Consider the following 27,744-nt stretch of genomic DNA (forward strand, 5'->3'; position numbering starts at 1 on the left):
ATCAGATCGCTTCAGATCAGCGCCCGAATGTTGAGACGAAACACGCGAACCGAGCAGTGGTCGGGGATGCTGGTGGTGTGGTTTGTGCCGAATTCCTGGTTGGACGATGAATAACGTCGAAAGTGTCGATAGCACACGGCAACAGGTACAGAGCAATATACGAAGAGTACCGTGGCGCGGTGATGGGAGAGGCCTCCTTGGCAAAGGGTGGTGGTATTGATCGGACAATACCCGCTGCCGGCCGGAGATGAGCAAAAACGGGGCTCCGGTTGGCGATGGTGAGATTGACAAGCGGGAAGGCAAGCCAACACACAGCAAGACGCGCAAGCCAAGACTCGTTGTCAACTGGGGCTAAGGGGACTGCGGTGTAGACGGCGACGTGTCGGCCGTTTGTGTGCCTGCAGATGCGATTCGGGCTGTGTCTCCTTCGGATGGAGGAAACAGAGGCGAAAAAATGTGATCGGGTGGCCACCGGTGGTCCTGGTTAGTCGCGACAACGGTTGTAGTAACCTAGCGCTATGCACCCTCGGAGTGACAGATTGAGGCTGTGTCTGCGGAAAAGTGGGCAAGCTCTGGAACCTGTGCGAGTCGTGCGTTGCTTGCGAGTAGGTAGGTTAAGGTAGGTAAGGTATTCACTTGTCCGGAAGATGCGCAGTATCCGTAATCCGTAAGGTAGGGTAGGTGCCGTAGACTGCCTTGCCAAACGTAATGTTGTCGGGCTTAGCTGGGCAGTGTGCGGTGCTTGCTGCTGCGAGCAAAGCTGATGAAGCTAAGCTAGACGGATACCGGGGCGGTGGAGGGGTGGGTGGCCGTGGGAAATGGGAAAAAGGAAGAGAAGGAAAGGATGGGACGAAAAACGAAGGGTGCCAAGAAATAATTAAGCATCGACTCCTGGACGAGTGAGTGGACGATGAGGATAGGTCATTGTTTTCTTCGGCTGGTGCAGGTGCAGAGGTCCTCCCTCCCTCGTCCACCGTTCATCCACCAGTTTCAAGGGACAACGGGGGACTCCAGACTCCTACGTCAGTCCACTCTAAAGTGCCCCCAAAGGACCAAAGAGCCAAAGAAGGCCTGCTTGCGCTACCACGTCGACGCGCAGCGCTAATTTCCCTGAATCGACTCCCTCACTTTCGCCTATCCCGTTCTGTGCAACAAGCGTGTCGCTCCCTACCACTGTTTTCTTCTGATCCAATGACGTTGCGCCAGGCCATCGCTTAAGCGGGGCCCGCCATTTAACGCCCCCTTTTTGCTTTAATGTTTTTTCGACTCTGCGAACCATTGGCTGCTATTGCTCGTTGGGATGATGGAATCCCGTCTGTGTGTGTTTGTTTTCTGTGCGCGCGATTGAGTTGGGCACGGAGAAAGTCAAGAGCTTCGATGGGCAGAGGAGAAAAAAAGAAAGAAGAACATGAACAGAAGAGGGCATGTCGTCAGATACCCCGGCGACGTGCCAAGACGCGCCACTTGCCCCGAATCCCACTCACCACAGCAGAAACCGCCCAAAACAAGCTTCGCCAAGGAACGTAACACCTCGGCCAAGCACACTCAAGCACCGAAGAAATCCCCTGCCAAGTCGATCTGTTCTCTTGGCTATTGCTTCTTTTCTCAGTCGCCTCATTCAACAGAATAATTGTCCGAAAGGAATCAACTGCACAGGATCGAGACTGCGCAAATGCCGACCGTTTGGAATGAATCTGGTCGCCCAACCTGCGGCCCAAAATGGGAATACGGTGGCGTTGAGCTCTGATGGTCTTGGTCTCGACTACACCTGAAATCGAGGCTGCATGCAGAATGACATCAGCCACAGCACAAGCACGCGCGCACTCTTCGGAGTAGCCAGCCACAAGCTTCCAAGACACACCACCACCACCAACGCTTTCCCCCTCTCCTTGAGGCCAGACCGTCATGGACGACGACTCGTCGACGCATTGCAAAGCTGACAACATGCTTTCTGGTCCGATATCACCATCATCAGCGCAAACCGGATCCCGAGCCTGAACGAGGATGGACAGGGGTAAACGAAGCTTGACAGCAAAGGCACATCTCCCGTAAGCCCAACTCAAATACCGCGACATCGCCTCGTTCAAGCCCTCGCCCGCAACGAAAGCGCATCCTTTCAATGGCAAGATCCGTCCGATGGCCTGGATAGAGTTTGGAAAAGCCTCGCGGAGACGCGGGAAGGCTTGTTGTCAGGTGGAATGGGGTTTGGGGCCTAAAAAAGATGCGTAAATTCGATGGCCAGCCATTTTCTTCCCGCCCGCAATTGCCCAAGCCACGGTTTTGGGCTGTAATTTGCTGAGCGTAAGTGGCGGCGCCGGCTGCTGGCCTCCCGCATCCCGATCGAGAGGATAGGTCCATGGGGTCATGTGACGCCACAACCCGACAACACTCAAAGCTGCGGATGTTTCCGATCATGGCGCAGCTCGCTCTGGACCCGCTTCACACAAGCCACACCGAGGCAGACTGCGAATTTCGTTGGCACCGCCACAATTCTTCAGCACAAGCCGCCTGCTTTGTGAGCAAACTCATCTTCTTGAGCAGCATCTTGAATGTGGATTTGTCTGCACCTTATCCAGGAAATACTATCATGAAACGCGGCAGTCCCTGTCTGAAATGTTTTCTAGGGATCGTCTTCGTGGGAGAAAAGAGAAAACTCAACATGCAGTCATCTAACAAAGAAGAATGGTCGATTCGCGAAGAAAATACAAAATGGCCTAGTTAGAGCAACAACAGCAATACGGAATCATCGAGAATATTGAAGACTCTAAATTTAATTAAGCATTCTCAGCATTGTATATCAAAGTCGCGAAGACTAAAAACGGAACCACAACCGCCCGGTTTTTTCATCTATCGAAGGTTCTGCCATTCAAACGGGGCTACAACCCAGATTATCACCTTATACCGCTGTAGATGACGATTCATTAGTTGTTGACCCAATCTCAGTTGCCAACTCTGCCTGATCTCAGAAGTCCCGCCAGCTCAGACTGCCAGGGTCCGGCGGGTTTCATGGGCTGGGGAGAAGATTGTACTTGGCCAAGGCCGGTATAATCAAGGTGTATGCTTCGTCAATAGTAGAAGCCAACTTTCTTTTGACTACAATCTCCGCAATGGATTTGAAAGTGGAATTCTCGAGCAAAATCTTGCCGTCGTCGTTCCCTTGATGCTTCAAATGTGTCTCCCCGTTCACCGACTTGACTCGGGACGCCAGAGCGAGGATGAAGAGAGGAAACATTTCTTGGGCATATTGAAACGCTTCGGTTGTTGGAGAATCAGTATCTCTCTCGATGTATAATTCTTCATGGTAGTCTTGAGGAAAACCTGGAGAATTATCTCTGCATTCGAATTTAGGTCAGAGGCAGCTAGGATATACGACATACAAATCTACTGGTCCCCAGGGCATCAAGGCATTAGAGGAAACGAGGAAGCAGACAGCCTAGCTAAAGAGGGTACAACCCTGCCAGTCCCTAGGGGCCAACTGGCTACCCTATCAGGGATCAAACGGCTTGCTAAAGAGCGCATACGACGCCAATATAGGAAGTGGTGGAAGCGAGAGGCAACACCCCGTTATACCCAACTAGGGCTCAAGGCTACCCTCGCTTGCCCTCCTGAACTAGCCCTGCCACGGGCTATACTACATCATCTCCTAGCGGCTCGATCAGGCCATGGAGACTTCGAACAATACCACCAACGCTTCAACCATACAGAAGCACTGCTTACCTGCTCCTGCGGGGAGGCAAAGGAGGTAGACCATCTAGTCTACTGCCAAAAGACCCTTGTGAGGAGGCTTCAGTGGCCTACCCTCCACCCTTCTAGTCCACATGAACCTATAGGTCCTATAGGATCTCTTGAGCGGTACTATAAGGGATTAATCACTGATCCTGAAGGCTTCCAGGCCTTTCTCTCCGTGACAGACTTCTTCCAGAAGATCTGCCCGCGGTACTAGGGCCTAGGTTAAGACCTAGTCCCTAGTAACGACCCCCTCCTCGTAGAGGACCTGATAATCACAACGGAACTAGGGAACCAGCGGGAACTAGGGACGGATAGAACACATCGTAGCCTTCGGGCAAGACTTGGAGGACGTTAGGAAGAGGCGTGTACTATAGAGTATGTTGCTAGAGCCTGCGGCCCTCCACGCCATATACCCCTCGGGAGGTCGGCCGCAAGGGCGGCTGCGCCCTTTGCCGCCACGGCGTTAAATATAACAACAACAAAAACAACAACAAATCGAATTTAGGTCATATAATTACCCAGGGGAGGGGTCTGCCGGGGTACTTACGCAGGTGATGATAAGAACATGCCGAGATATGAGCACTCGACTCCTTGTCTCAGCGTAGGCGTCAGAAGTTCCGTGTCTTTCCGCAGCCGTCTGGCAACTGTCTTGTCTGTCTTTGTCCAAATAACGCTAGCAGCTTTTCGCAATGCCACCATATCGATGCCTGTGTCGACGACTCAATGCGCTTTGATACGGAATTTTCGATATCCGACCTCTTTTCCTCATTTCGTATTGTTGATAATTTCGATGTTTCGACTTCGTGTCTCAACCATTTTTTTCATGGAGGCTAAACGGTCTGCGACTTCGTCGCAAGTCGCGTACCCCACCATACGGCGAAAACCATGGTCGCTGTACTGTTCCGTTGTTCTTGTTGCTGTTTGAAGTCCACCTGTGGTGTGCATCAGTCGCGCCGCATGCGTATATGACGACAAGCGTATCGCGGCCTGGAGATGATTACAGCTTGTTTCATGCAGCCGCCACAGGCGACTGTCGTGGCCCGGCTCTCGGTGGAGGGTTATCTGGACGCGACCTCGCGAGAATTGCTTCTCCTTTAGCTGCGAAATATGACCTTCGTGAATGTCGAACGACCAGAACATTTGGGTTTTGTCCACGAGCCGTGATTTGATCGCCCTTTTAGATGTCAAATCCTCTTTTGTGGAGCTCAAAAGGTCCATTACAAAGCACCAAAGAAGCTTTTTCGGTATCACGATCTCGCTCCGTGATGGTTGATTTTCGTACGGCCATCTTGGCATGAATAACCAGAGGGTTTTCCGGGATGTTTGCCTGCGGCTGTGTGGTCGAGATTGTAAGGTCTGGATCGAACTCGAGGCGAGCTCTCAGCGGGCCCTGAATCTTTTGAAGTAATCGGTTGAAGACATAACCGTTCTTGTCCCTTATTTCAGGTTCAGATGGGTCGTCCCTTACTGCTGATTCAGGTGAGTTCTTGTCCTTCACTTCCGCTTCAGGTGATGCTGAAGATTGTGAGGATTTTGGCCGGTACAGCCGGTCCATCACGATGCTGCTTTCTTCTGAATGATCGGAAATTAGTTCCCAAAAATAGGGGCTATCCTTAACATCAGGCCTTTTCTTTGCTTCCAAATTTGCTGTTTTCGACCTTTTTGCTTCCGACATCAGCAAGAAAGTAAGCCAGGCCATTTCATGGCCTTGTAAAGCCAAGTCGGAAGTCTCTGGGGTGGATGCAAGGTTTCTTCGCGAAATGGCTCGAGCTATGATCATAACGATCGTCACTCCTAGTTGGACCAGTATTACTGACCAATGAAGGGCTCGAAGTCCAATGAATTGGACGATGTATCCCGATAAAGTGAGCACAGTTGACACAAGAGCGAGTTTCCTAGTACAAAATGTCAATATCGAATGACGACTGAAAACTTATGCGGCAAAAGGTACCCAGCAGAGCCGGGCCTTGAATAGGCCTTTTGATATCTTGATGTTCTCAGGATTCCATCCTTTTTCGCCAAAAATATCGCGCACGAAGGTATGTTTTGTTCGCCGTTAAGCATGGCCTCTTGCAGACAGAGAATCTTCATGCCCTTTCTCCTGGCACCGTCACTAAGGAAGAATATATTGTTTCCTGAGTGGCACTCTCGATGATGTGGCCACATAACATGACGCCTATTGCCAATGATACAGTACCCGCGGCAAAGCACGGATAGCTGTACCTAGCCACAGCTGTTTCGCCCTTGTTCCACTTGAAATAGTATGTTGTTATGCCAGGGTAAACAACAGCGAAAGTATGAAGAATAAGCCCAAGCCCTGCCCATGACCATATTTCGCATGGATTGGCAGGCTTAGAGCGAGTATTAAGTGTCAGATTCGGGGGCAGGTTTAGAGCGGCGTGGCTTGCGTTGTCTTCGAGAGAGTAGTTGTGTTGATCGTCCCCACTCTTTGCACCATCGTTACTCGGTGAAACCTTGAGCACATAATTCAGCACAAAGGTAGACAAAAGGCCAGGCGCCACGCAGTCAAGCAAGAAGTGATTACTCTTGCTCCTGTTATCTTTGGTTGTAATATGGCCTAATCCGAGGGCTTTCGGAAGTGTCATCATCTTGCCGTCGCTTTCAAGAACAACGGTCAATATTCCTCTAGGTTCTCCGATCAACCGTGAAACGTGCTGGCCGTTCCATACTTCGCAAACCTCAGAGGAGGTCGAGGATAGAAGCTCCTGTTCCGCAACTGCCTGTGTTCTTGATTTGGCGAAGGCTCGTTAATATGCCAAATCTGCTGCCGGGCCCCTGAAGAGCTTACCGTCCAATCAGAGATTTAAGCAGAATGCAGCCACCTATCCGAATCGCGTTCACAACAATAGTGATAACCCCGATAGGACCCATAGCTAGGAGAAAATTGTCTGCCCCTCCCATGCTCATACTGAGAAACTGCGTGGTAACTTCCTCTCCAAACAGTACGAGAAGGGGAGCAAGGTCGCAGCAGCAGAGTGTTTATGCTTCTGGCTGTGAGAACCTCTTCTGAAGACCTCTTTGGTTGAGGAGTTATCTCTCTTGTGGTGGCGTTAACCTCGCTGGAAAGTTTAGCGAAGCTGTCGACATGAGAGCCTCAGTGACCCGTTCGGCCCCGATGTGATCGGCCCCGCTACGTGCGGCGCCGCCGGCCCGCAGCGCGGCCGGCGCCGTTGCTGTTCCGCCGGTCTATTCGACTAGGGCGCGCGTTCGACTTTGTGATATTCAGAGGGTTTGCCTATCAGCAGGAACGTATAGGGTTTCTGTACTGTTTTCCTTAATTGGTAGAGGGCACAGGTCAAGGTGCCTATATAGTGTTTCCAGAATTGTGCCCGCGTATGGGGTGAATTTTGCCGTAGTCTTTTTGCGGGGGGGCTGCGTCGTAACTACAAACTCAAGGGGAGCAAGGTCACTGAAGAGATTGCTTGCAAAGCCATCGGCATCAAAGTCGCCAGTTGACGCCATCTTGACTGAGTGTTGAGAGTTTTTCCGACTTTTCAAAGGTCTTTCAGAGCGACTGGATAGGTTCTTGATAGTACATACGAAAGCTGTAACGGCATTTCGAACTTAGGGGGAGCGAAGAAGTCTTATCCACCGTCAGACTTTCCGACAATTACAATCAATTTGAGTTTTTTCTCCCATGTTGGAACGCGATTGCATCTACGTGTGCGAGAGACACCAGCTGACTTGAAACCTGCCTTTTTTACTGAAAGAAGTCAGTCGCCCGAGACACATCTACACAGCTAAGACAGCCCGCTTCAAGACGCCATACTGTTTGCTTAGTGCGCTAAGCCTGATTGCTTATTGACACCCGCTGACCCTCGAGTCGAGGCTGGACAGTGAATCTGTCAGCTTCTGGCTAAAAGCCTCTCCCTTAAGTTCCCCCCCAGCTCTGCGACCGTCTGAGTCTTCTAGCTATCCTGGCCCCTCCGGCCACATTCACCTAAAACTCATCAACTATTCTTCTTCATGGCACTGTCTAGTCGTGTCTCCTGCCTCGAAGTTCAGGTTAGCCGGAATATTCCAGTTGACTCGAAGGAACAGAGAGATATAGAGCCAGATATTGACATTCGAAAAGCAGTGCTGATGGCTGATTGTAACGGGCTAGAGCCCGGCCGAGATCTCCGGCTTTGCCGGAGCAGCTACCGAGATCCGGCTCCGCCGGATCCACTATTCTGCTGTAGCACACCGCCTAGCCCCGGTCTGCATCACTGCTGCTAGGCGCCTATCCCTGTAAAGTCCTTTCCTCCTTCTTCAGCTTAGAATAGTTAATCGACGGCACCTCTACGTTGAACAAGCCTAGGGGCCAGCCCCTTATATATTCTAAGCTTAACAAAAGGAGACGCTATATGAAACCTCACGAGAGCGATACGACGATTTGCTGAGGGTAGCGCAACGAGAAGATGCTATACGAAACCTCATGAGAGCGGCACGATGGATCCGCCAGAGGGTAGCGCAAACGACGTAATGAACGCTGAGATTGATCGCTGGATCAACGAAGCGGTTAACGTAAGCATACGTCCTCTTCAGGACCAGATGACGCAGCTCTTGACAGCTCTGAACGGGCTTATGTTAACGGATAGAGCAACCCTTACGCTGATTGCGAGCAGCGTACCTACCCCGTCCACAGCTGATACGACTACATAGGCAATAAGCGACGGCATTGCAATAATAGTGGCTGAGCCCTATAAACCAACCTCAACTAGACGACCGAGGCTAACGCTTCCTGACCCCCTAAAGTTTAATAGCATAAGACGACGGTTTCTATAGTAGGCTCTAGAGATAAACTTGAAGCTATAGATCGACGCTGAAGCTATAGGCGGAGAAGAGAGCGCGTTCGCATATATCTACGCCAGGCTGGAGGGAACCGCCTAAGCGACATCCTCCGCCTTCTTTGCTGATGGAGTAGCCTGAGGAGACACCTCCCCAGCTTGATTTATAGACTATCTCAAAAGAACATATAGGGACCTAAACGCTAAAGCCTAAGCCTTGGATAAGTTACGCACTATGCGGCAACGAGAGGAAGAGAGTTTTACTTCCTTCTTTCCTAAGTTTGAGAAGGAGCTTGCAGTAAGTGGGGGAGGATCTTAGCAAGATAAGATTAAGATTAACTACTTAGAGGGCGTACTGAATTCCTAGTTAAGCAACCTATTAATAGGGGTACTAGAAGCACTAAAGGACTACCACTAGTTTACAAAACTGCTTCTCACTATGGGATCCCGCTTAGATAGCAGGAAGCTTAGGGAACGCTACCTCAGTTACACTTCTCAGAAAGTGCTGCAACCTAACCGCTAATAAGATGCAGACAGAGATATACTGATGTCTAGCGTCAGCTGCGCTAAGGGCAAGGAGAAGATAAAGTCACGTCGCTAATAAAGCAGCTCCTCATCTGAAGACCTGCTGCAGCTTGTGAGAGACACCTATAAGTGCTTCAACTGCAACCAGATCGGCCATATTGCTATATAGTGTCCTAAGCTGAAGCGTTCCTATCCTGCGAAGGTTAAGAAAGCTAAGAAGCGAGAAGAGAGCAGCGATAAGAGTCCTATAGAGGAGCTGGGAAGCTCTGAGGCTGAAGAGAGCTTAGGAAAAGAGTAACTCCACTGCAAAGTTGGGCGTTAGAGGCTGAACTTAGTGATATCACAAAATAGAAGCAGTTTAAGCATCGCATGAGCAGCAAGTCAGCAGTGATCACTACCTGCATATATAAGGGCACTTAAGCAGACGTCCTGATAGATATAGGGTGCGACTTATACGCCCTTATTGACTACAACCTAGCCTGCAAGCTCTGCCTGCTAGTAGTGGACCGCTCTGAGCGAGTACTAGGCAGCTTTAGCGATACTACTGGCGCTATAAAAGCAACAGGTGTAGTTGTCTTTAACCTCAAGCTGTGCGGTTATAATGAGAAGATCTTTACGTATACTATACGTAGCCTTAGCGACGATCTATTCTTAGGGAAACCCTGGATGGAGAGGAACTGTATATTATATAATGCTGCTGCCTAGCGTATACAGCATAGGAGGGGTGGTGTAGACTTACGTCTGAAAGGCGAGGAAGAGCTAGAGCGAGTGCGCTAGATCAGGGCTGCCCGCCTCCTCCCAGGAGCCCCTTTTGCAACGCTCTATAAGAGGGCACGATAACAAACTAAAGGAACTGCAGGATATGAAGTTTGAGCGATCAGCTTAGCAGATATACAGAAGGCTCTTATGAGGAAGACTGAGAAGGCAGACCTAAAGGCCCTCCTTCCACCAGCTGTACTAGCTGAGTTCTGAGAGCTATTCCAACCTGACGAAGCTGCTAACCTTCCTCTGCATCGCCCTAGAGTCGACCATATAATCCCTATTAAACAGGAGAGCGACAGCAATAAGGCTGTACTACTATAGGGGCTGCTCTACAGCATATTATGAGAAGAGCTTCTCATCCTCTATAAGACCCTGAGAGACCTACCAGATAAGGGCTTTATCCACGCTAGTAGCTTAGAAGTATCAGCCCTAGTACTGTTTATATGCAAACCAGGTGGAGGGATATGTTTTTATATTGACTACTACGCCCTTAACGAACTTATAAGGTGCGACTGATACCCTCTCCCTTTGATTTGAGAGACGCTACAGACTGTTAGCGCTGCTAAGTGGTTCACTAAGCTAGACGTAGTAGCAGCATTCCATAAGATCTGAATTGCAGAGGGAGAGGAGTATAAGACAGCCTTCTGAACAAGATATAGGCTATTTAAGTGGCTTGTCGTCCCCTTTAGGCTTATAGGAGCCCCTGCTACGTTTCAACAATATATCAATAGCATACTTCAGGAGTACCTAGACGACTTTGCAACAGTATATATGGACGACGTCCTGATCTACTTAAACGGCTCACAGTAAGACCATGAAGCAAAGGTTAAGCTAGTACTACAGAAGCTTGCTCTTACAGGGCTCCAGCTAGACCCTCATAAGTGTGCGTTCTCTGTGAAGATAGTTAAATACCTAGGGTTTATTATCACCACAGGAGTAGGCATCTCCTGCGATCCTGAGAAGCTGAAGGCAATCAAGGAATAGGCTGCGCCAAAGACGGTTAAGGGAGTTAGAAGCTTCCTAGGGTTTGCAAACTACTATTGGATCTTCATCCCAGCATACTTAGAGATTACTGGACCCCTTATATCTCTTATAAAGAAGGGCGTCCTATTCCACTGGGGTAAAGAGCAGGAAGTAGCATTCCAGGAGCTTAAGAGGATCTTTGCAGCTAAGCCTATCCTATATCAATTAGACCCTGAGCGTATAACCTATGTTGAGGCTGACTGCTTAGGCTTCGCCCTTAGAGGAGTACTGTCATAAGAAGATGAGCATAGGAGATGTCACATAATAGCATACCACTCGCAGCAGCTGAATGCCGCCCAGTTTAACTACCTAATCCACGATAAGGAGATGCTAGCTATTATTAGCTGCCTATGAGCATAGAGAGCGGAACTGCAGAGCGTTAATAAGTTTAAGGTTCTATCTGATCATAAGAACCTGAAGTACTTCATGATAAAGCAGAGGCTCACAGAACGATAAAGCTGATGGGCAGAGGAGCTGTCTCAGTATAACTTTGAGATATAGTACTGGCCAGGAAGTGAAGCAGTAGTGCCAGACGCACTCTCTAGACGCAAACAAGACGTACCTACGTCTCTAGAGGATGAGCGCGAATTAGGCTGGATTCTCCAGCTTCTTCCCGAAGTAGCCCTTACCTCAACGCGTACATAATATGTAGATACAGCCCTATCAGTGCTTATATTCACTAACGATAAGGAACTACAGCAACTCTGGGACCAGACCTAAGGGCAAGACTAAGTCTACCAGCAGGCATATAATGCTGTGAAATAACGAGAAAGAAGCTTCCCTCCTAGCCTTAAGCTAAAGGTCCAGATTGCTGAGTGTGAGATTAATAATAGCAACTGACTACTATTCAGAGACTAGATCTAGGTACTAGGTAGTGAAGACCTAGATAGCGAGGCGAACACACTATATACTCATATCGTTCAGAGCAGCTATAACTCAGTACTTAGTGGCCACCTTAGTAGAGATAATACCCTCGCGTTAGTCAGTAGGCGCTTCTACTGGCCTGGCTAGTCACAGCTAGTATGATGCTTCTGCTGTAATTGCGATAGCTGCGGGCGAAGCCACATCTGGAGAGAGTATCGAAAAGGACTTCTGAAACCTCTACTAATACTGCAGCATATATGAAGCGACCTCGCTATAGATTTTATTACTAACCTTCCCCTTACAGATAAGGGTGAGGGATACCTTTGGGTAATTATCGACCAGCTAGGAAAAGGTGTAACCCTTGAAGCTATGGAAAGTATGGAAGCTGAAGCCTGCGCTGAACGATTCCTGAGTTGCCACTTCTGCTTCCACAGCGTCCCTACCTCAATTATGAGCGACAGAGGAAGCAACTGGACGAGCTGCTTCTGGCGGCAATTCTGCAAGCTTTTAGGAATAGAACAGCAGCTTAGTACTGCCTATCACCCACAGACTGATGGAGGCCTAGAAAGGATAAACCAAGAGATCTAGGCCTACCTACGCAATTATATTACCTACTTGCAGAAGGATTAGGCGAATAACCTCCCAGCAGCTCAACTAGCGCTCTGCAGCTGCGATAGCAGCGCTATAGGCATGAGCAGCTTCTTCTTGGAACATGGATACCACCCAGAGCCTGTCTGGGTTCAAGAGGCAGACCCAGAAGACCATGAGGGCCCTCGCGAGGACCTGGCACGCAAGTTGGTAATAAGGCTCTAGGATGTGATGGATATAGCACGGTCGACCCTTGCCTCAACGCAGTAACGCTATGAGGAGCTGGCTAACAGGAAGCGCCAGCCTATAGAGAGACTAGAAGCAGGCGATAAAGTCTGGCTTCACATAGGCTACTACAGGTCCCCTAGGCTATGCAAGAAACTAGATTAGTTGCACCATAAGTATACTGTTACAAAGGTTATCTCACCATACGTAGTAGAGCTTAACATGCTAACAGCTATATACCTACGCTTCTATGTGGATACCCTGAAGCGTGCAGGTAACAACCCTTTACCTAGGCAAACGCTGGACGACGAGCAGCCGCCCCTAATTATAGATGACGAAGGCGAGGAGACCTGGAATATAGATAGTATCAACGCCGCCGCCTGGAAGCGTTGAGGGCGTAGGAGACGCCGTGAAGTGCTGGTTAAGTGGGAAGGATACGCAGAGAGAACCTGGGAGCCTATCGAGACGCTCCAGGGGACGGAAGCGATAGAGGCTTACGAACAACGTTACGGCCCTGCGATGAAGCACGACGGAGACCCAGCTCTAGCGCCACGGACGCGCCGCCGGAGGGGAGCGGGGAGGTAATGTAACAGGCTAGAGCCCGGCCGAGATCTCCGGCTTTGCCGGAGCAGCTACTGAGATCCAGCTCCGCCGGATCCACTATTCTGCTGTAGCACACCGCCTAGCCCCGGTCTGCATCACTGCTGCTAGGCGCCTATCCCTGTAAAGTCCTTTCCTCCTTCTTCAGCTTAGAATAGTCAATCGACGGCACCTCTACGTTGAACAAGCCTAGGGGCCAGCCCCTTACACTGATAGACCTTAGATACATACCTTCTGAAATGTGGCTAGCTGAATCTCGGAGGTGAGCGTCGTTAAGGCGCATGTTTGCTCCGGTCGCGTAAGGATCTGCGATTGATCGGCAACCGCCCAATGAGCGTTGCAAACAAATCTGCGGGATTTGTCAAGGGAGGTCTAAGGCGCCAAACACTCGGCCGCACGCAAGATGACAGTTATCCCGTGTCTGAGCCGAGGCTCGAGCACACCGTGGGGAACAGTAGAAGGCTCTCAAGTACGTCCGCTATAATCGACTACGATCAAAGTCCACCTGGTTTAGTACATCGATAAAACATCGAACTATCAGCACCAAAGACGTGGGTTTCTGCCAGCAGCGGTTGGTCTCTATCATCCTTAGTAGAGCAAGCGACATATCATCTACCAAGGTTGGCTGAGACGTACCAACCTTTCGCAAGACCTTCAGATCATAAGGTACATGATCCTCGTATAAGAGACTTCTGCGAGGCCAGCAAGAACATGTTTCTCTCGCAAGGTGGAACGCATCATTTTAGAGCGCGAAGATAACACTGTGATTCTAGTCTCAATATAAAAGCTTCCTTCGTCTCAATGTATAGTGTTGAGTTCCTGAGCTGCATAGTTTCTTAGTCCATTTTGCATTCCGGCCAAAACATCAGAGGTTCTAAGAACGGAGCGCTTTAAATATTCTGTTGCATAAAAACTGACTTGAGCAAATTGTTCTATCCTAGCAGTATCTCCTTCCAGGTGGGCCCTGGTTCAAGAGACTCTTCGACGGCTGTGTGAAAGATTTGCCCGATACCAACTCTCTCCGCTACACCGCCATCCCAACGTATCCACAATGCCCAAAGAAAAAGTTTATCGTCAAAATCTCTGGCATACTTTTCAGTTGCTCTATTCCAGTACACCCGTCGTCTGACTGCAGGCAAGACATGCGTATCATCCATGTCACCAGATCTCCAACAGGCAGATAGTAGAATAAGCTCGAGCGGCTCCTTATCCTGCCTCTGTATATATGTTGAAGATGTGTTGCTATATACGCACCCGCAATAGTCGTCATTTCGATCAAAAACGTCAAGTACTAAACCATTAAAGCGGCCGATTCCGTGTTCTTTGTAGACAGCGGCTCTGAAGTATGCTGTGACAGTCCAAAACTGCAGAAGCGGATACGAATGTTGAGTGTGGTCAATGGAGTTATACCTCGTCGAGGGCTTGGTGATTTCCATGTTGCCAGAGAGCCGCGCTGCCGCGCTATTTGACCGGAATATTCGTCTGCTACGGTGCTCTACATCATTTTCGCTCGTCGTCGGGAAGCCGGAATGTTGGTCGGAATCCCAGACGAGGGAGACTGTTCCGTTCGAGGGCTCATATTTGTACCAGATGATCCAAGTCTGGTTGGAGAGCCAAGATTTCGAGTCATCGACACTGTCGATGAATATCTGCCCATTCCAGCTGGCCCATGAATAGCTTGGAAAGCCATGACGTCGCTCAGTGGTGTCCGCTGTGTGAAATAACAGATATAAGTCGAGAAATGCAACAGGCATACCTTGTAACAAGTCAAATTTCCAGCGAATAGATAGCCTATGACAAATGCCATCTATGGCCTTCAGAATGTCCGATGCGTATGTAACTTGTCGACTCGAGTAGTAGAACAGGAGCGACGCGAAGTCGGAATGAGTATCAGAGTTGGTGTCTTCCCAGATCCTTTGCAGAATAGACGTCATGCTCTCTCCGATTCCCAGATCATCATAATCCAGGTCGTCATAATCCGTCACTCGTGCATCTTCTTTCCTCCAAAGCTGGGAGCGGCAGAGAAAGTAAGTTTGGCTATTGGCAAATATGATTCGTCGACGGGACGAGAGATATTCTTGAAATCTGTGGTAGTCTGAAAATCAGTGTTATGTTCAAGACATAATCAGCAGCTTTATCAAAAATTACTCACGTCCAAGCTCGTTGATTGTATCGAGTCTGCTCCAGTTGTGCATCCAGACCCTGCTGCAAAATGATGCTGATGCCTGGATGAACTTCGATGACGTTTTGTGTACATCGAGCTAGGCTTCCCACGCCAGGAAGACCTGCGTTCGCGTCGTCGCCACTCGCGGCAACGATCGTGCAGAACGCTCTGACGTAGATCGCATCCATGTGCTTGATGCCAGTGGTCATGTCGTCAACGTCGTCCTGTATCAAACACAACGTATCGACCCAAAGGAACTTCTCTCCGATGAAACGAAATGGCGTCTTTAATCGTCTGTGGAATGTTGGACCAAACTCTGTTGAGACTTTCAGACTTCATTAAATCCCCCAAAGTACTCTTGAGCAGTCGATACGTGCCGGCTTGACCCCAAACGTAGCTAAGCGCGACATACTTGACGCTACTTGAAGTTGATGCAATGCATCTGCGGGATACGTCAATGGCGCGAAAGTTCGGTATCTCATTTCCACTATCAAACGTGGACTGAGGGATCAAACATTCTGGGTGGTCTTTCGAACAGACGCTTATCCATTGCCGGATACGAGAAATATCAATACTGTTGCTGTCGAGAATCCTGAGCTTTCGCGAGTCGAGGAAACGGATAGAAACTCCCCAGGCGAGTTGGTCTGAATGGAAACCTAAGTCATGTGAGGGAAAATGACGAAACCTGATTTTGGTCTTGTCTGAGATAGCTCTCGGCGAAATTCCCTGGCAGATCAGCCGACAAAAAGAACAGTACTCTCGGTCGCGCACATCTGACAGTTTACCGAGTAGCAAGTAGAAGACTTCTGTGCCCCCTCTGTAAGATCCGTCACGGAGCTGCTGAAATGGGATTCTGGCGCATATCTCGCAAAGTGTACCCTCGGATGTTGTTGATTGCATCTTGGCTGGGTCTGCATGGTGCTCGAATGAGAACTGCGAACCGTCAGGTAAAAGCGGCCTAGCCCTGCAAATATATAGGCTTCGCGTTCCATTCATGGCGGCGCAGATCCGTTAGGCCTCTTCGAGGGGATAGGGTCGCAGCCAATAGGCCATGAGCCCGCTGATTTGCCTCAGCCTGCGAGGCTCAGCCATCTGTGGATACACACAAGGGTGCATGGCTACCCATGTTATTCTACTTCTACAGGCGACTCAATATGGCTGGCTAATTGCAGGTTAGAAAGACGATATCGGGTTGAAAATTAAAGCGTTTATTTGATCAATATCCCAAATTGTAAAACCGGTCAAGTGAAAACAAAAGCAGTCGAATATTGCTGAGCCATGCTGATGAAGCTCCCATTCTGCAAGCTGATGATTGAACATCGTTCTGTCAGCAAGGAACTGACACTGACCAGTCTTGGCGCGAGGCATTCTTGAGAGCGGGCCGGATTTCAAAGAGGATACCAACCAACGACTTTCAAGGCAGTCTCGGAAGCGAGACGGGTAACTTGACTGAAATGGTTCCGATTCCAAGAGCGCCTTGTCTAGGTTGCTAATCTAAGCAAAAACAACATGGCACAATCTTTAGAGCATATCAACAAGCCTTAGGATGAGGGATATAAGTCTAGCGAAAGGGGTTGCTTGCAATTAAGAAGCTCATTACTCCGACGCCCTGTGAAACATGTGCCTGGAAACCCGACGCACAATATCTGGCTCATCAACACTTATTCACATCTAGTCGTATCATATGTTCATTACAATCGTCGTACAAAATTACACTATTCACAACACCCCTCCCCCCTCTCCCTCACTCAATCCCTCTCCCTCTCCCGTCCCCTCGGCCCACCCCCCAGCCCAAGCCCATCCTGCACACTCGCCCTCCTCAAAAACCTCATCCCGTCCGCCGGACTCATCATCCTCGGTCCCGGGCTCGGACTCCCTCCCCCCACACTCCCGCTCCTCTCGCTACCCACCAACCCAATCGCCCCTCCCGCTCCCCCGCCCCCCAAATCCCCGAGCACGCCCGCCGGCATGTTCAAACTCGGGATGCTCGCCTCCGGCACCGCCTCCAGCGTCGTCGGCCGCATCGCCCCGGGCGTCGTCATCGCCTGCGGCGGGCCCCGCTCCAGCGTCTCCCTGTAGAACGCCTCCAGCCCCTTCTCGTCCTTGCAGAACCGCTCCACCTCGAGCAGCAGCGCGATCGGGTCCACGGCCGTCGGCGGAGCCGGCGGCGCAGCTTCCTTCACGGCGCCTCCTCTCAAGGCAGGCGACCCGCCCGCGTAGAACACGGGCTTCACCATCGGCGAGCTAATCGGCGTCGGCTCCGGGATGCCAAATGGGGTGTAGCTCCCGACAGGTATAATCCGCCCCGCCCTCTCCACCACATTATTCCCCCCTCCCCCCGCCGCGCTCGCCTCCCTCATATCTTTCAGCTCCTTCTCCCTTGCCGCCGACGCGCGGTTGCTAAACAACCGGTTCGCGAGCACCAAAAAGTCCCCCTCGTCCGTGATCTCCGCCAGCAGCACGCCCGACCGGTGAATGTACTGCGCGTACTTGAACTCCGGCCGACCCCAGCTGTAGCTCACCTCCACGTCCCTAGGAAAATCCGCCGCGGCCTCCATGTCCAGCACGAAATCCAGCCGGCGCATCAGCGCCTTCTGGTAAAAGTGCTTCCCGGGCGCCGTCTGCGGCGCGAACGACCCGGGCTCGTAGTACGTCACGGGCTGCTGCGCCGGCGGCGGCGCCGCGAGCTTGATCACGTACGGCCGCCGGAATGGGTTGACCTCCGTGATGGAGCACGCCTCCTTGATGGGCACCTCGACGAGCCTCAACCCGTGCGTCGCCGCCTCGCGCGCCCAGCCCTCCACCACGTCCTCGATCAGCTTCGCCGTGACGTTCATCCAGTCGATGCGGATGTGGTAGCAGTTGTCGGGATTGTGCAGCCTGTCGTAGTGCAGGTCGATGCGCTCCGGGCGGTACGAGCGCTTGCGGTGGTCGACGTCGTACTTGATCACCTTGCTGAGCACCACCTTGGGCATCTTCTTGTTGTTAAACATGATGGACGCCGTCGGCGTGGTGGACCCGGAGTTGGGCGAGTTCTCCTCGTTGATGGACATGGGCCGGGAGATGCGGGGTGAGTCGCGTGGCATCGTCTCCGACATTGGGGTGGACGGGACCGAGAGGTCTTTGCGGCGGGAGTTGAACCACCCGGGCTGTGGCTTGGCGTACTCGCTAGCGATAGAGTAGAAATACTGTCCGTCTCTGAAGGGATGCCGGCGCTCAACGTGCTCGAACAAGCCCCCGCGGTCCTTCTTGTCGTCGGATCGCTCGTACGTTTCCACCATGAGCATCTTGCCCAGCTGTTCCGCCTCCTCGCGGCTGTCCAGGTCTTCAAAGTTATCCATGAGCCACGTCGTCATGTCAGAGCCGATGAAGCAGTTGTAATGTAGTCGTAAATGCCACCGTCGGTTCTGCAGCTTCACACCGCCGCCCTCGACGGGTTGCTGGATCGCCTCGGCCAATGCAGCAAGATTCAACCCGGACTTGCGGAACCGCTCCTTGGACGAAATGAGCTGGCCTCTCCGGTTGCCGTCCATGCCCTCGACCAGCGGGAGGTTATCCAGCTCCGCCGCAATCACGACGGACGGGTCCTCCGTCTTGTACACGATATCCAACGGATTCGGGTCCCGTCGCGAGTTCACAGTCTGATACCGCCTCTCGGAAGGCGGGAGATACCGGTGCTTCTGCCACGACAGCGACAGCCTCCTGATTCCTTCCAACCGCACCTCCTCCGCATTGTCACCCGCCTGGTTCCTGGGCACGGCAGAGTACCGAGACACCATCGGGATCAACACGAACCTCGCCCTCCAGAACCTCAGGTTCTCCGTCATCTCGTCGTGATGCCCCGCCAGGTAGGAATCGATGTAGTTCCAGTTCCTCTCCGGCTTCGGCGTCGAGATGTCAACCTCCTGCGTCTGGTACCCGGAATCCATCAACGTCCGGATCGCAGGTCTATATAGCGGCCCACCGGTCGCGTTCCCGCCAATCGTCGACGCCGCCGGTTTGCGAATGTAGATATTCACCTCCACCTCGGTCCCGTTGACGCAGGAAAGCTGGTGAATCACATTCCCCACACTCATAAAAATGCTTGTCCCATCTTCCATCGCCTGGTCCCGCGAGAAAATGTCCGCGATCCGCAGTAACCTCTGCCCGAAAGCCTTAGCCACCGACGGCCCGATCACGACCTGGAACCCCTGCGAGAACCTCAGGCTGATGAGCTCGCGCAAAAACTCCTCCCGCGACTTGGGCTCCTCGCTGAGCTCGTCGTCCGCGTTCTGCGCAATCACGTACGGCTGCCGCTGGTACTCGGTGTCGAACTGCGCCTTGCTCGGGAAGTACTCCGTCGTGAGCGGCACGGCGGCCGGGCAGCACAGCGCCTTCCACTTCATCACCTTCATCTCCGACGTCCGCGGGAACACGTGCTGCCATCGGCTGTATAGCACCGTGTCGTCGACCTTGTTGCGGTCCGGGTTCGACGGGTTCAGCACCGTCAGCCAGGGCGAGATGGCCGTCGTAGGCGACAGCGTAGATGGCAGCTCCGGCATCGCCCCGGCTCTGAGCTTGCTGTTGAACATCTTCTGGTTGTCGTCCTCCGCCCTGAAAACGTTCGAATGCCGCTGATCGCGGTCCTCAAGGAAGATCTCCTTTCTCGCCAGTGACGGCGGCAGGACGGACCCATACTTGTGCTGCTGCGCCACCGAGCTCTGACTCCGCCCGGAAGACTTCATATTGATGGGGATGCTCGGCGTGCTCGGCAGATCCTTCAACGTGTCCCTCGAGTCAGACCGGAAGAGCCCCGGCGTCATCGACAAGGCGGGCTTGATGACCTGCGGCGACGACGGCCGCGGCATGGTGGACATGACGAGCGGCGTCGTTGGGCTCGTGACGCTCTGCTCCGTCAACGCGCCCACAGTCTCGAAACTCGCCTCCGCGGCCACGACCTTAGGCGCCGCCACACCGAAACCGCGAAGACCCAGGCTGATCTGCCGCATGAACTTGGGCGCCTTCGACGGCGTATTCGTGCCCGACGTCTTGCTTGCGGTACTGCCCGAATCCGGCGTTGACGAGTTCGTCGAAGACGTAGTTGTCGCCGCCGCCGCAGTTGGAGGATGAGCCGCCGCCCTCCTCGCAGCGGCCACAATCTCCGCCTTCTCGCTGTCTCCAATATTCACGCTCAGCTTCCTCCCCGCAGCGACCGCCGCGAGGCTCTGATTCGGCACAATCTTCTTCTCCGGCAGACTCGTCCCAAAGAGCCCCGCGTCCTCCATCAGCTGCCTCCGCGTCGTCTCCTCCAAGTCCCTCGATGCCCGGCTCGGCGCTGGCCGCCTGCTCCTTGGCAGCTTCGCCCTCGTCTCGTCGTACTCCTGCAGCTGCTTCCACAGGCTCTTCTCCCCAGGCCGCACGAGCCTGTCCGGGACGAACTTCTGGAACCCGTACACGTGGTCGACCAGCCCGTCGGGATGTCTCTTCGGCGGGATCATAGCAATCTCCTCCGCCCCGACCAGCCTCGCCTTCTGCGACGTCTTGGTCTCCGTCGTCGCCACGGGGAACAGCGGATCCGCCTGCAGCGGCGTTGTCTCGATCTCGTTCGTCTCGAGCACGCTCCTCATCTGCAGGTCGTACATGCGCGCGCGGATCGCAAAGTCCTCGCTCGCCGCGTTCCGCCCCTGCTCCTCCTCCTCCTCCTCCTTGGACACGCTCAGCGCGATGCCCTGGTACGACAGCGCCTCCTCGCTCGTGCCTGTCCAGTACGAGACGTGCAACCACTGCGGGAGCGCGTACGACCACTCGCCCTGCGGGTTCGCTATCCTCTCGATCCGGTGCGCAAGCTCGAGCCCCTTGGTCGGCGACAGGCTCTCCGAGAGCGACTGGTAGCTGCCGATGACGGGAGTCGCCTGCTGCTTCGGCGTGCTCTCCCGGCTCCGTACGCTCCTCGTCCGCGACAAGCCGTGCGAGTCTCCCGCCGTCTGCGGATTCCGGTACCGGAACAGCGGCACCGAGTGCAGCGGCATCTTCGGCACGCAGATGAGGTCGATGCCGATCCCGTTGCCGACGAGCGCCTCCGTCGTCCTCCGTAAGCTCTCGTACTCGACTTCGAAAACGCCCGGCCCGGGACTGATGACCACGATCGAGATGCCCGTCCGCATGAGATCGCGGTCGACGTAGTCATGCGAAAACTGGCTGCTCGCGAGATTGATCGCCTCCAGGAAATTCCCGTACATGGCCAGACTGCTCTCGGCCTTGACGCGGTTACTCGCGACGCCCCTCCCTTCCTCCGCCAGCGGCACAAACGCGCTCCCCGCCATCTGGTGGTGTAGACTAATGTCCCGCCGGAAGAAGTTGAACTCTCTCTTCAGCTGGTACAGAATCGTCGTCCACTCCCCGCTCGCCATCTCGCTCACCACAACCCGGTAAAAGTCCTTGTACGGCCTTTTATCCCCCGAGATCTGCGTGCCCGTGTAATAATCCCCGTGCACCGTCCCCGCCAGCTCCGTCGTCAAGCCCGTATCGTACTCCACCCTTGCAAATAGCACGATGCTCACCAGGTGCTTCGCCTTGAGCTTCGCCCACTTCTTGAACAGCGCGGGCAGGAACCCGTTCACCACCTTGTTGAACAAAATCTCCCCGCTCCCCTCGCTGTCAAAGTCCCACATCTCCCGCGCCATCTGTATGAACAGCACGTACCGCGCCGACTCGCTCCTAAAGATCGGCCGCGTGTCCCGCGTGAAGAAGGCCGAGTGCGTCTTGCGCCCGTCCACGTACACCGCCGTCACTTGCGCCTTGATCGTGCCCATGAACAGGATGCTCTGCCCCTTGTACACCGTCCGCTCCGTCAGCTCCCCGATCGCCAGCCGCCACATGTCCGACCGCGAGAGGTACTGGTCCTTGAAGCTCAGCTCCACGTGCGACGCCGCCGTCGCGGGGCTGTCCGCGTCCACCGGCGTGAGCAGCACCTGCGTGCCCTTCTTCATCCCGAACGCGTCCGCAATGTGCTTCACGACGTAAATGTCCACGTTCGGCAGCCGGCTCTTGAGCTCCTTGGACATCTCCTTGGCGACGAAGAAGTACTTCTTCCCCAGCGTCGCCGCCGCCGTGCTGCCATCTGATGTCTGCGCAGCCCCGTCGCCCTGACCGGCCCCCGAGCTCGCAGAGCCGCCCCTCGCGCCAGCGGAAGCATGGTCCTTCACAGACGTCTTGCCGTCCTCTGTCCGGATCACGGTGATCGCGACGAGGCTACCGGGCCTGACCTCCCCCTTGACGAGCTCGGGGCTCAAAAGGACCTCGTCGCGCGAATAACCCTCGTTCACGCCAACGACGCAGCGGCGCTCGAGGCGGCGGTGCTTGACGGAGCTGCTCGAGTTGTCGCCGCGGACCGTGGAGGCGCTCGACACGGTGTCCGGGGAGCGGGGGGACTCGACGGAGGAGGCGGCGGACGCGGTTGCGGGGGGTTCGAGGGAGGTCCTGCTGAACTGGCGCAGGTGCGAGGGCCAGTTTGGCGTCTTGCGCATCGAGGCGCCGCTGCGCAGGGGCGGGGGAGGCATCGCGGGTGTCCAACTCTAGAAATTTTGCGACGGAGCGCTTTCACTCGTCGTGTAAGGTAGGTATAGGTTCGGTTTCGCAGCCTACTTCTTGCGTTGTCTTTCTTCGGCTCGCGGTCACGGGGGGCCTGTTGTGTGGTTTCGCAGTGGCATTTCGTTCTTTCGAATCGACGGTCTTCTTGCAGTCTTTGTCGTGTCGTTTCGTAGAGCTGCTATGAGTGTGGCCGTGCTTATCAGTCGCACAGGCGAGCTGTGATTGTAGTGGTATGCATCATGCTGGGGAGCTGTCGATTGCGACGGCAGAATTGTGGGTGAGCTCGAAGGGTGGGGTACACCGCCTGCCTCTTTGGCGACTTCCCCAGAATTTTGACGTTTGCAGGACCCGCTGTGTCTCGGTCTGTCTTACCGGCGACCGAGATGAGACTTGCGACGCAACTTCGTGTACAATTCAGTTAGAATTATGTTTGTTAGCTGAGGGTCATTTGCACCAGTCACATATCTGAGTGAACATCGAGTGCCAGGAAGGTTTCTTATTACTTCGCCTTTGCTCCCAGCAGCTAGCTACCTACAAATAGTTGACAAACCAGATACGCCGTCTTCCGTTCCCCTCCTCCTGAAAATAGCGACTCAAAATGAAAGGGCGCTCGCTGTCCTTCTATGCCGTGCCATTCCAAAACGCCAAATATCGGGCTCGCAGGCCCGCATGTAAACCCATCCCATGCCAGACAAATAGCTGGTGCTGCAAAGCAAACACCGCACGAGCGCGCTCACAGAAAGCAAAGAAGTGTAGATTTCTTGTGCTTCGGGGTATCAATTCGATGTATCTGGTCTCTCTCACACACATTCTCTCGCTCTCTTCTGACCAAAGGAAAAATTGGGTTTGGTGGTGGTACATTGTAATTGCAGAAATGTTTCTGCATGCTGACTTGTCATTACGTCGTAAGGATCACGGGCTAAACGCCTTGCCCGTGATTTTGTTGTGTTTATTCGCTGGAGTCAACAGCGTCGAGCCACACGCGAACGGCCTCGCGGAGCGCGCTTTCTCGATCTCGGTCGGTGTGGATGTTGGTGTCTCCGTTCTCGTGGTCCCGCTCCTCGATGACATCACGGATGATCTCGTCCAAGGCCGACAGTACCACTGTCTTGCATTGATCGCGCGGTACTTCTTGAGCCGGCACCGGAATGCGAGTGGTATGATGCGAGTCGACCGACGCCGAAGCCTCGCTATTGCTTCGGTCTCGCCGCTTGCTGGTTGACCGAGAAGAGTTCGATGAGCTCTGCTTGCTAACCTCACTGCTCTGAGCAATGACCCTTTCAACCGCTTCGATCAAGACTTCGTCCAAGCTCGCAATGGGCTCCTCAATGAATTCGTCATCCAATTGTGTCTCGTATGGGAGAACAGAAGGCGTCAAGGGTGCCGCGCTGTATGAGCTCGAGCCAGCAGAGCCGAGAGGGGCCGCCCGATCCAAAAATGGCTTCGGTCGGATAAGGCGGCGATAGCGGATGCGCATGATTGTGTGTCTCGTTGTGTCCGCAATGAGGGCGCTGCTTACGTCAACCCATCGATCTGCGGGCTGCTCCATGGAGTAGAAGGGCTGTGTGATGAAAGGGGTAGGCTCAGCTCTCATAGACTTTCGGATGTCGTCCATCAGGTTGTCTTGAGGAGGCACGGCTTGAAGGATCATATCCTCATGATATCGCTGGAGAAAACCGGCGACATTCATGGGCGAATCGCCGTCGATGGTGATTCTCGAGAACTGCTCGAAGCCTTCCAGTCCGCTGCCAATTCCCGGAGTGGAGAGATATCCGCTACTGGAGGGCGAACTGACGGCCGTCTCGAAAGATGTGATGTAGTCGGGAAACGGAATGTCAACATCTATAACCCCGTCTTCGGCATTGATCGAGGTTTTGACGGGAGACTGAAAGTCACCATTGGGGTCTGGAATTCTCTCAGGGAAAGAGATCTTCTCGGGCGCGTCGTCTATGGCTTGATCGTCGAAGCCCCGTGGCGTGTTGGGGCCGTTGCCATTGCCCTCGGTGTTCTGGGCGCGTTCTTCCGTCCTTCGATAACCTTCGGTTCTAACTTCTCGGACCATCTCGGCGAGCTTGTCTCGGCGGCCATGAATGGATTTCGTAGGGGACGTTGGCCCGCTGCTGTAGGGGTGGCTAGGCGTTGTTAGGCCGGTAGAGTCCCTCCGCTTCCCATTCCAGAGAGTGCTGATCACACTGCCCCACTTCGAACCTGACATGCGGGAGTCGGTGCTCGCGGAGCTAACATGACCGGAACTTTCGCCTCGTTTTAGCGTCCGCTTGAGGTCGTCCGCGGCCACGCTGCTGCTGCTTCCTGGTCGCAAACTTCGCCGATTCTCGAATCTTTGGGCGGTCGTGAAGTGTGGAATGGTAGTCTCTGGCGTGATGGTCGTGGTTGTGGCAGCGCTACTCTTCCTGCTGACCTGATCATTGCCAGGGATGGGCAAGTTCGATCGAATTGAGGTCGCATCCGAGACACGTCTTTCATGGCGGCTTTCCATGCTGAGATGTGCCAACTGCGGAGGAACACCAGACGCCCGCGTGCTTTGACTGACTGTGCGGGAGTGTGACGTTCTCCTTGGACCGGTTCGTCGGTTGATCTTACGGCGCAAAGACTCTTCCCGAAGAATTGGGATGATGAGCGAAGGGGGTGACTGGGAAAAGGCACCGAAGGACGTGGACGTGCTCGGTCGATGCGTTCGCGACGATGAGATGTGCTGGTGCGATGGCAGGAAAGCTGAGAGCAGAAAGATCAAACGCCGCGCGAGCATCTTGTCTTGGGCGATAATAACTGTTCGTGCCGGCAGAGAAAGGTCTTCTTCACCCTTTGCCTTCTGCTGCTGATGGTGCTTTCTGCGATACCATGCCGGGCTCATCGCGTTCAACCAGTCGGTATGCGTGGCGAGGAAGCCAGTGAGGAGGTTGAAGAAGAAGAAGCCATGCTCTTTCTCCCCTGCCTTTCTCGCCATCCATCTGGCCTCGTCTCTCCAAATGCCCCACCTTCCCTGTGCGGTGATGACACGCTGAGCTCGTAAGCCTGTTACAACCCGCACTCTTGCCATACTCGCTTCCTGCACAATGGTGTCTTCGTGTTGCAGGCAGTTCGGTTGCAGCGCGATCACCTTTGCATTCGTTTTGGGGGGCTTGATGAAGTGAGGCTCGTCCCGCCTGCCACCCATGGACTTAGCTCGACCAACGTACGACGAGAAGGACGGAGGGTAAGGGTCAGGTGAAGCAATGTCTGCTTGCTTCAAGAGTGTGCCGAGCGTAGTAGCCACAACTCCCTGAAGATGCGTCAAAGTTCGCATAGTGATATCCCAGTGCTGAGTTATGGTGTCCATCCTGTCGTCGACATCGGTTGAGCAGGACGAGTCCAGAGAGTCAAGAGGAAACCCTGATCCTGACATGGTCCAGCCAGACCGACGCGCAGAGCTCATAGATGACGGGAATGACGACTCTTGGTCAGTGTAGGAGCTGGCCCGGAATGTCGATCTGATGGTGGAAGGAGGAATTGGCTGAGCGGACGTTGGGGGCAGCTGAATCACCAGCACGACCGCATACATGGGTGTGCGTTTCTGCTTGGGCTGCGGTTTCTTCTTTTTTGGTGGGTTGTCGTCTGCAGACTGTGGAAAGGGGAAACCTGTGTTCTGGTCGGAGAACCGGCTCAAAGGAGTGTCACTCTGCGCATCGGCATCGTCGTTGGGCAGCAAGACTGGGAAAAGTCGAGTGATGAGGATTTTCCTTCTCTCAGGAAGAAGCCGCGAGTTTGGTGCCGAGGATGTGAATGACTGAGTGGGCTGCATGGGCGAGACACTGTCCGATGTGTATGACTGGGCCAGTCTGCTAGAGCGCATGCTGGAACGGCCAATGGAGCCCCGACCATCGCCCATGTATGAGCCCCCATACTCGGGGCGACTGTCAGTGGGAACGATATGAACTTTTGTTGAAGTGCCTTTATAAGCCATCAATTCTGAATTTCCAAAGACGGATCCGGCAAAAGCGTGAATCTCGTCGGCGTACTCGCGTCGTGCGCGCTGGAGGTCTGTCTCAGCCTGAGATTGAGTTCGACCTTGCATTGAGGCCCTTCGATCAAAAGCACCTTGGCGGGGCTGAGGACTGTCTGGCTGGATGACCAGAGGGCGCGATGTCTGATTTAAACTGCTTTTCCTGGGCGATGTTGGATTTCTTTGAGAATCATGAACAGTGCCGATGCCTGATACGGGCCTTTCCCTCGTTGCTGGCGGCTTAGGTGGGCCCGGGTGGCTGTCGAACAGAAGCTGGGCCGGGAACGAGGCCACGGCATCCTGCATGATGAGAAGGCGAACATGACGGGTGTCTAGGTCGATGTCTCCGTCGTAGTCGAAGGCACTTGCGATGGATGCCAGCGGGAGGGCGGAGGCCATGGAAAGTGGGAAGACCTGGTCATTTCGATGTTGATATAATGCCTCGGTGTCGGGGAACAGGAGGTTTCTTGTATGGATGTCCTCCTGCATAGACTCGAGGGATTGTGGAGATTCTTTGTAGATATTGTTATTCGTTTGGGATGGGTCAGGAGCGTTTGCCGGGCTCCCGGTGCCCAAATTGAAGAGCTTCCCCAGCATCTTGAAGAAGACGGCTGGTAAAACGATGATGAGAAGGCTCTGGTTGCTCAAAGGTTTGGGGGAAGGGCCATTTTCTCAGCACGGCACGCAGTGGTAATTCAGTTGGAAAAACATCGCTTCTGGCAGAAATTCCATGTGATTGAGGGTGAGCAATGTGAGAGACCGTGATGGTGCGGCTCAGGGTCGAGGCGGCGGCATGTGGTGGGTAGAGGCGGGCTGAGAGCAACAGAGTTGAGGGGTGCACGGTGTTGGAGAGGTCTAGCCGGGGTCTGAAGCTTAATGGTAATGAGTCGTCGGAAGGTGGTCGG

At 53.5% G+C, this 27,744-nt stretch overlaps 4 protein-coding genes across 4 annotated transcripts; 1 reads left to right on the forward strand and 3 right to left on the reverse strand.

Annotated features, from left to right (window-relative positions):
- Positions 1-5,816: 5,816 nt before the first annotated feature.
- Positions 5,817-6,657, reverse strand: CGCA056_v008242 (uncharacterized protein; the record flags this gene model as incomplete). Its single annotated transcript, XM_037323490.1, has 2 exons — positions 5,817-6,483; positions 6,539-6,657. 2 exons carry the CDS (start codon positions 6,655-6,657, stop codon positions 5,817-5,819), a joined length of 786 nt encoding a protein of 261 aa, XP_037177470.1.
- A 1,524-nt stretch (positions 6,658-8,181) lies between these two features.
- Positions 8,182-11,066, forward strand: pol-2 (Gag-Pol polyprotein; the record flags this gene model as incomplete). Its single annotated transcript, XM_037323491.1, has 2 exons — positions 8,182-8,256; positions 10,791-11,066. 2 exons carry the CDS (start codon positions 8,182-8,184, stop codon positions 11,064-11,066), a joined length of 351 nt encoding a protein of 116 aa, XP_037177936.1.
- A 6,023-nt stretch (positions 11,067-17,089) lies between these two features.
- On the reverse strand, positions 17,090-22,808 carry iml1 (Vacuolar membrane-associated protein iml1; the record flags this gene model as incomplete). Its single annotated transcript, XM_037323492.1, has 2 exons — positions 17,090-17,097; positions 17,249-22,808. The coding sequence occupies 2 exons, from the start codon at positions 22,806-22,808 to the stop codon at positions 17,090-17,092; spliced, it is 5,568 nt and encodes a 1,855-aa protein (XP_037177462.1).
- Positions 22,809-23,788: 980 nt separating this feature from the next.
- On the reverse strand, positions 23,789-27,436 carry CGCA056_v008245 (uncharacterized protein; the record flags this gene model as incomplete). Its single annotated transcript, XM_037323493.1, has 1 exon — positions 23,789-27,436. One exon carries the CDS (start codon positions 27,434-27,436, stop codon positions 23,789-23,791), a length of 3,648 nt encoding a protein of 1,215 aa, XP_037177461.1.
- Between the last annotated feature and the right edge of the window lie 308 nt (positions 27,437-27,744).

Source organism: Colletotrichum aenigma (genome assembly GCF_013390185.1).
Source record: "Colletotrichum aenigma strain Cg56 chromosome Unknown KSG_Cg56_contig05, whole genome shotgun sequence".
In the NCBI taxonomy this organism is placed as follows: Eukaryota; Fungi; Ascomycota; class Sordariomycetes; order Glomerellales; family Glomerellaceae; genus Colletotrichum; species Colletotrichum aenigma.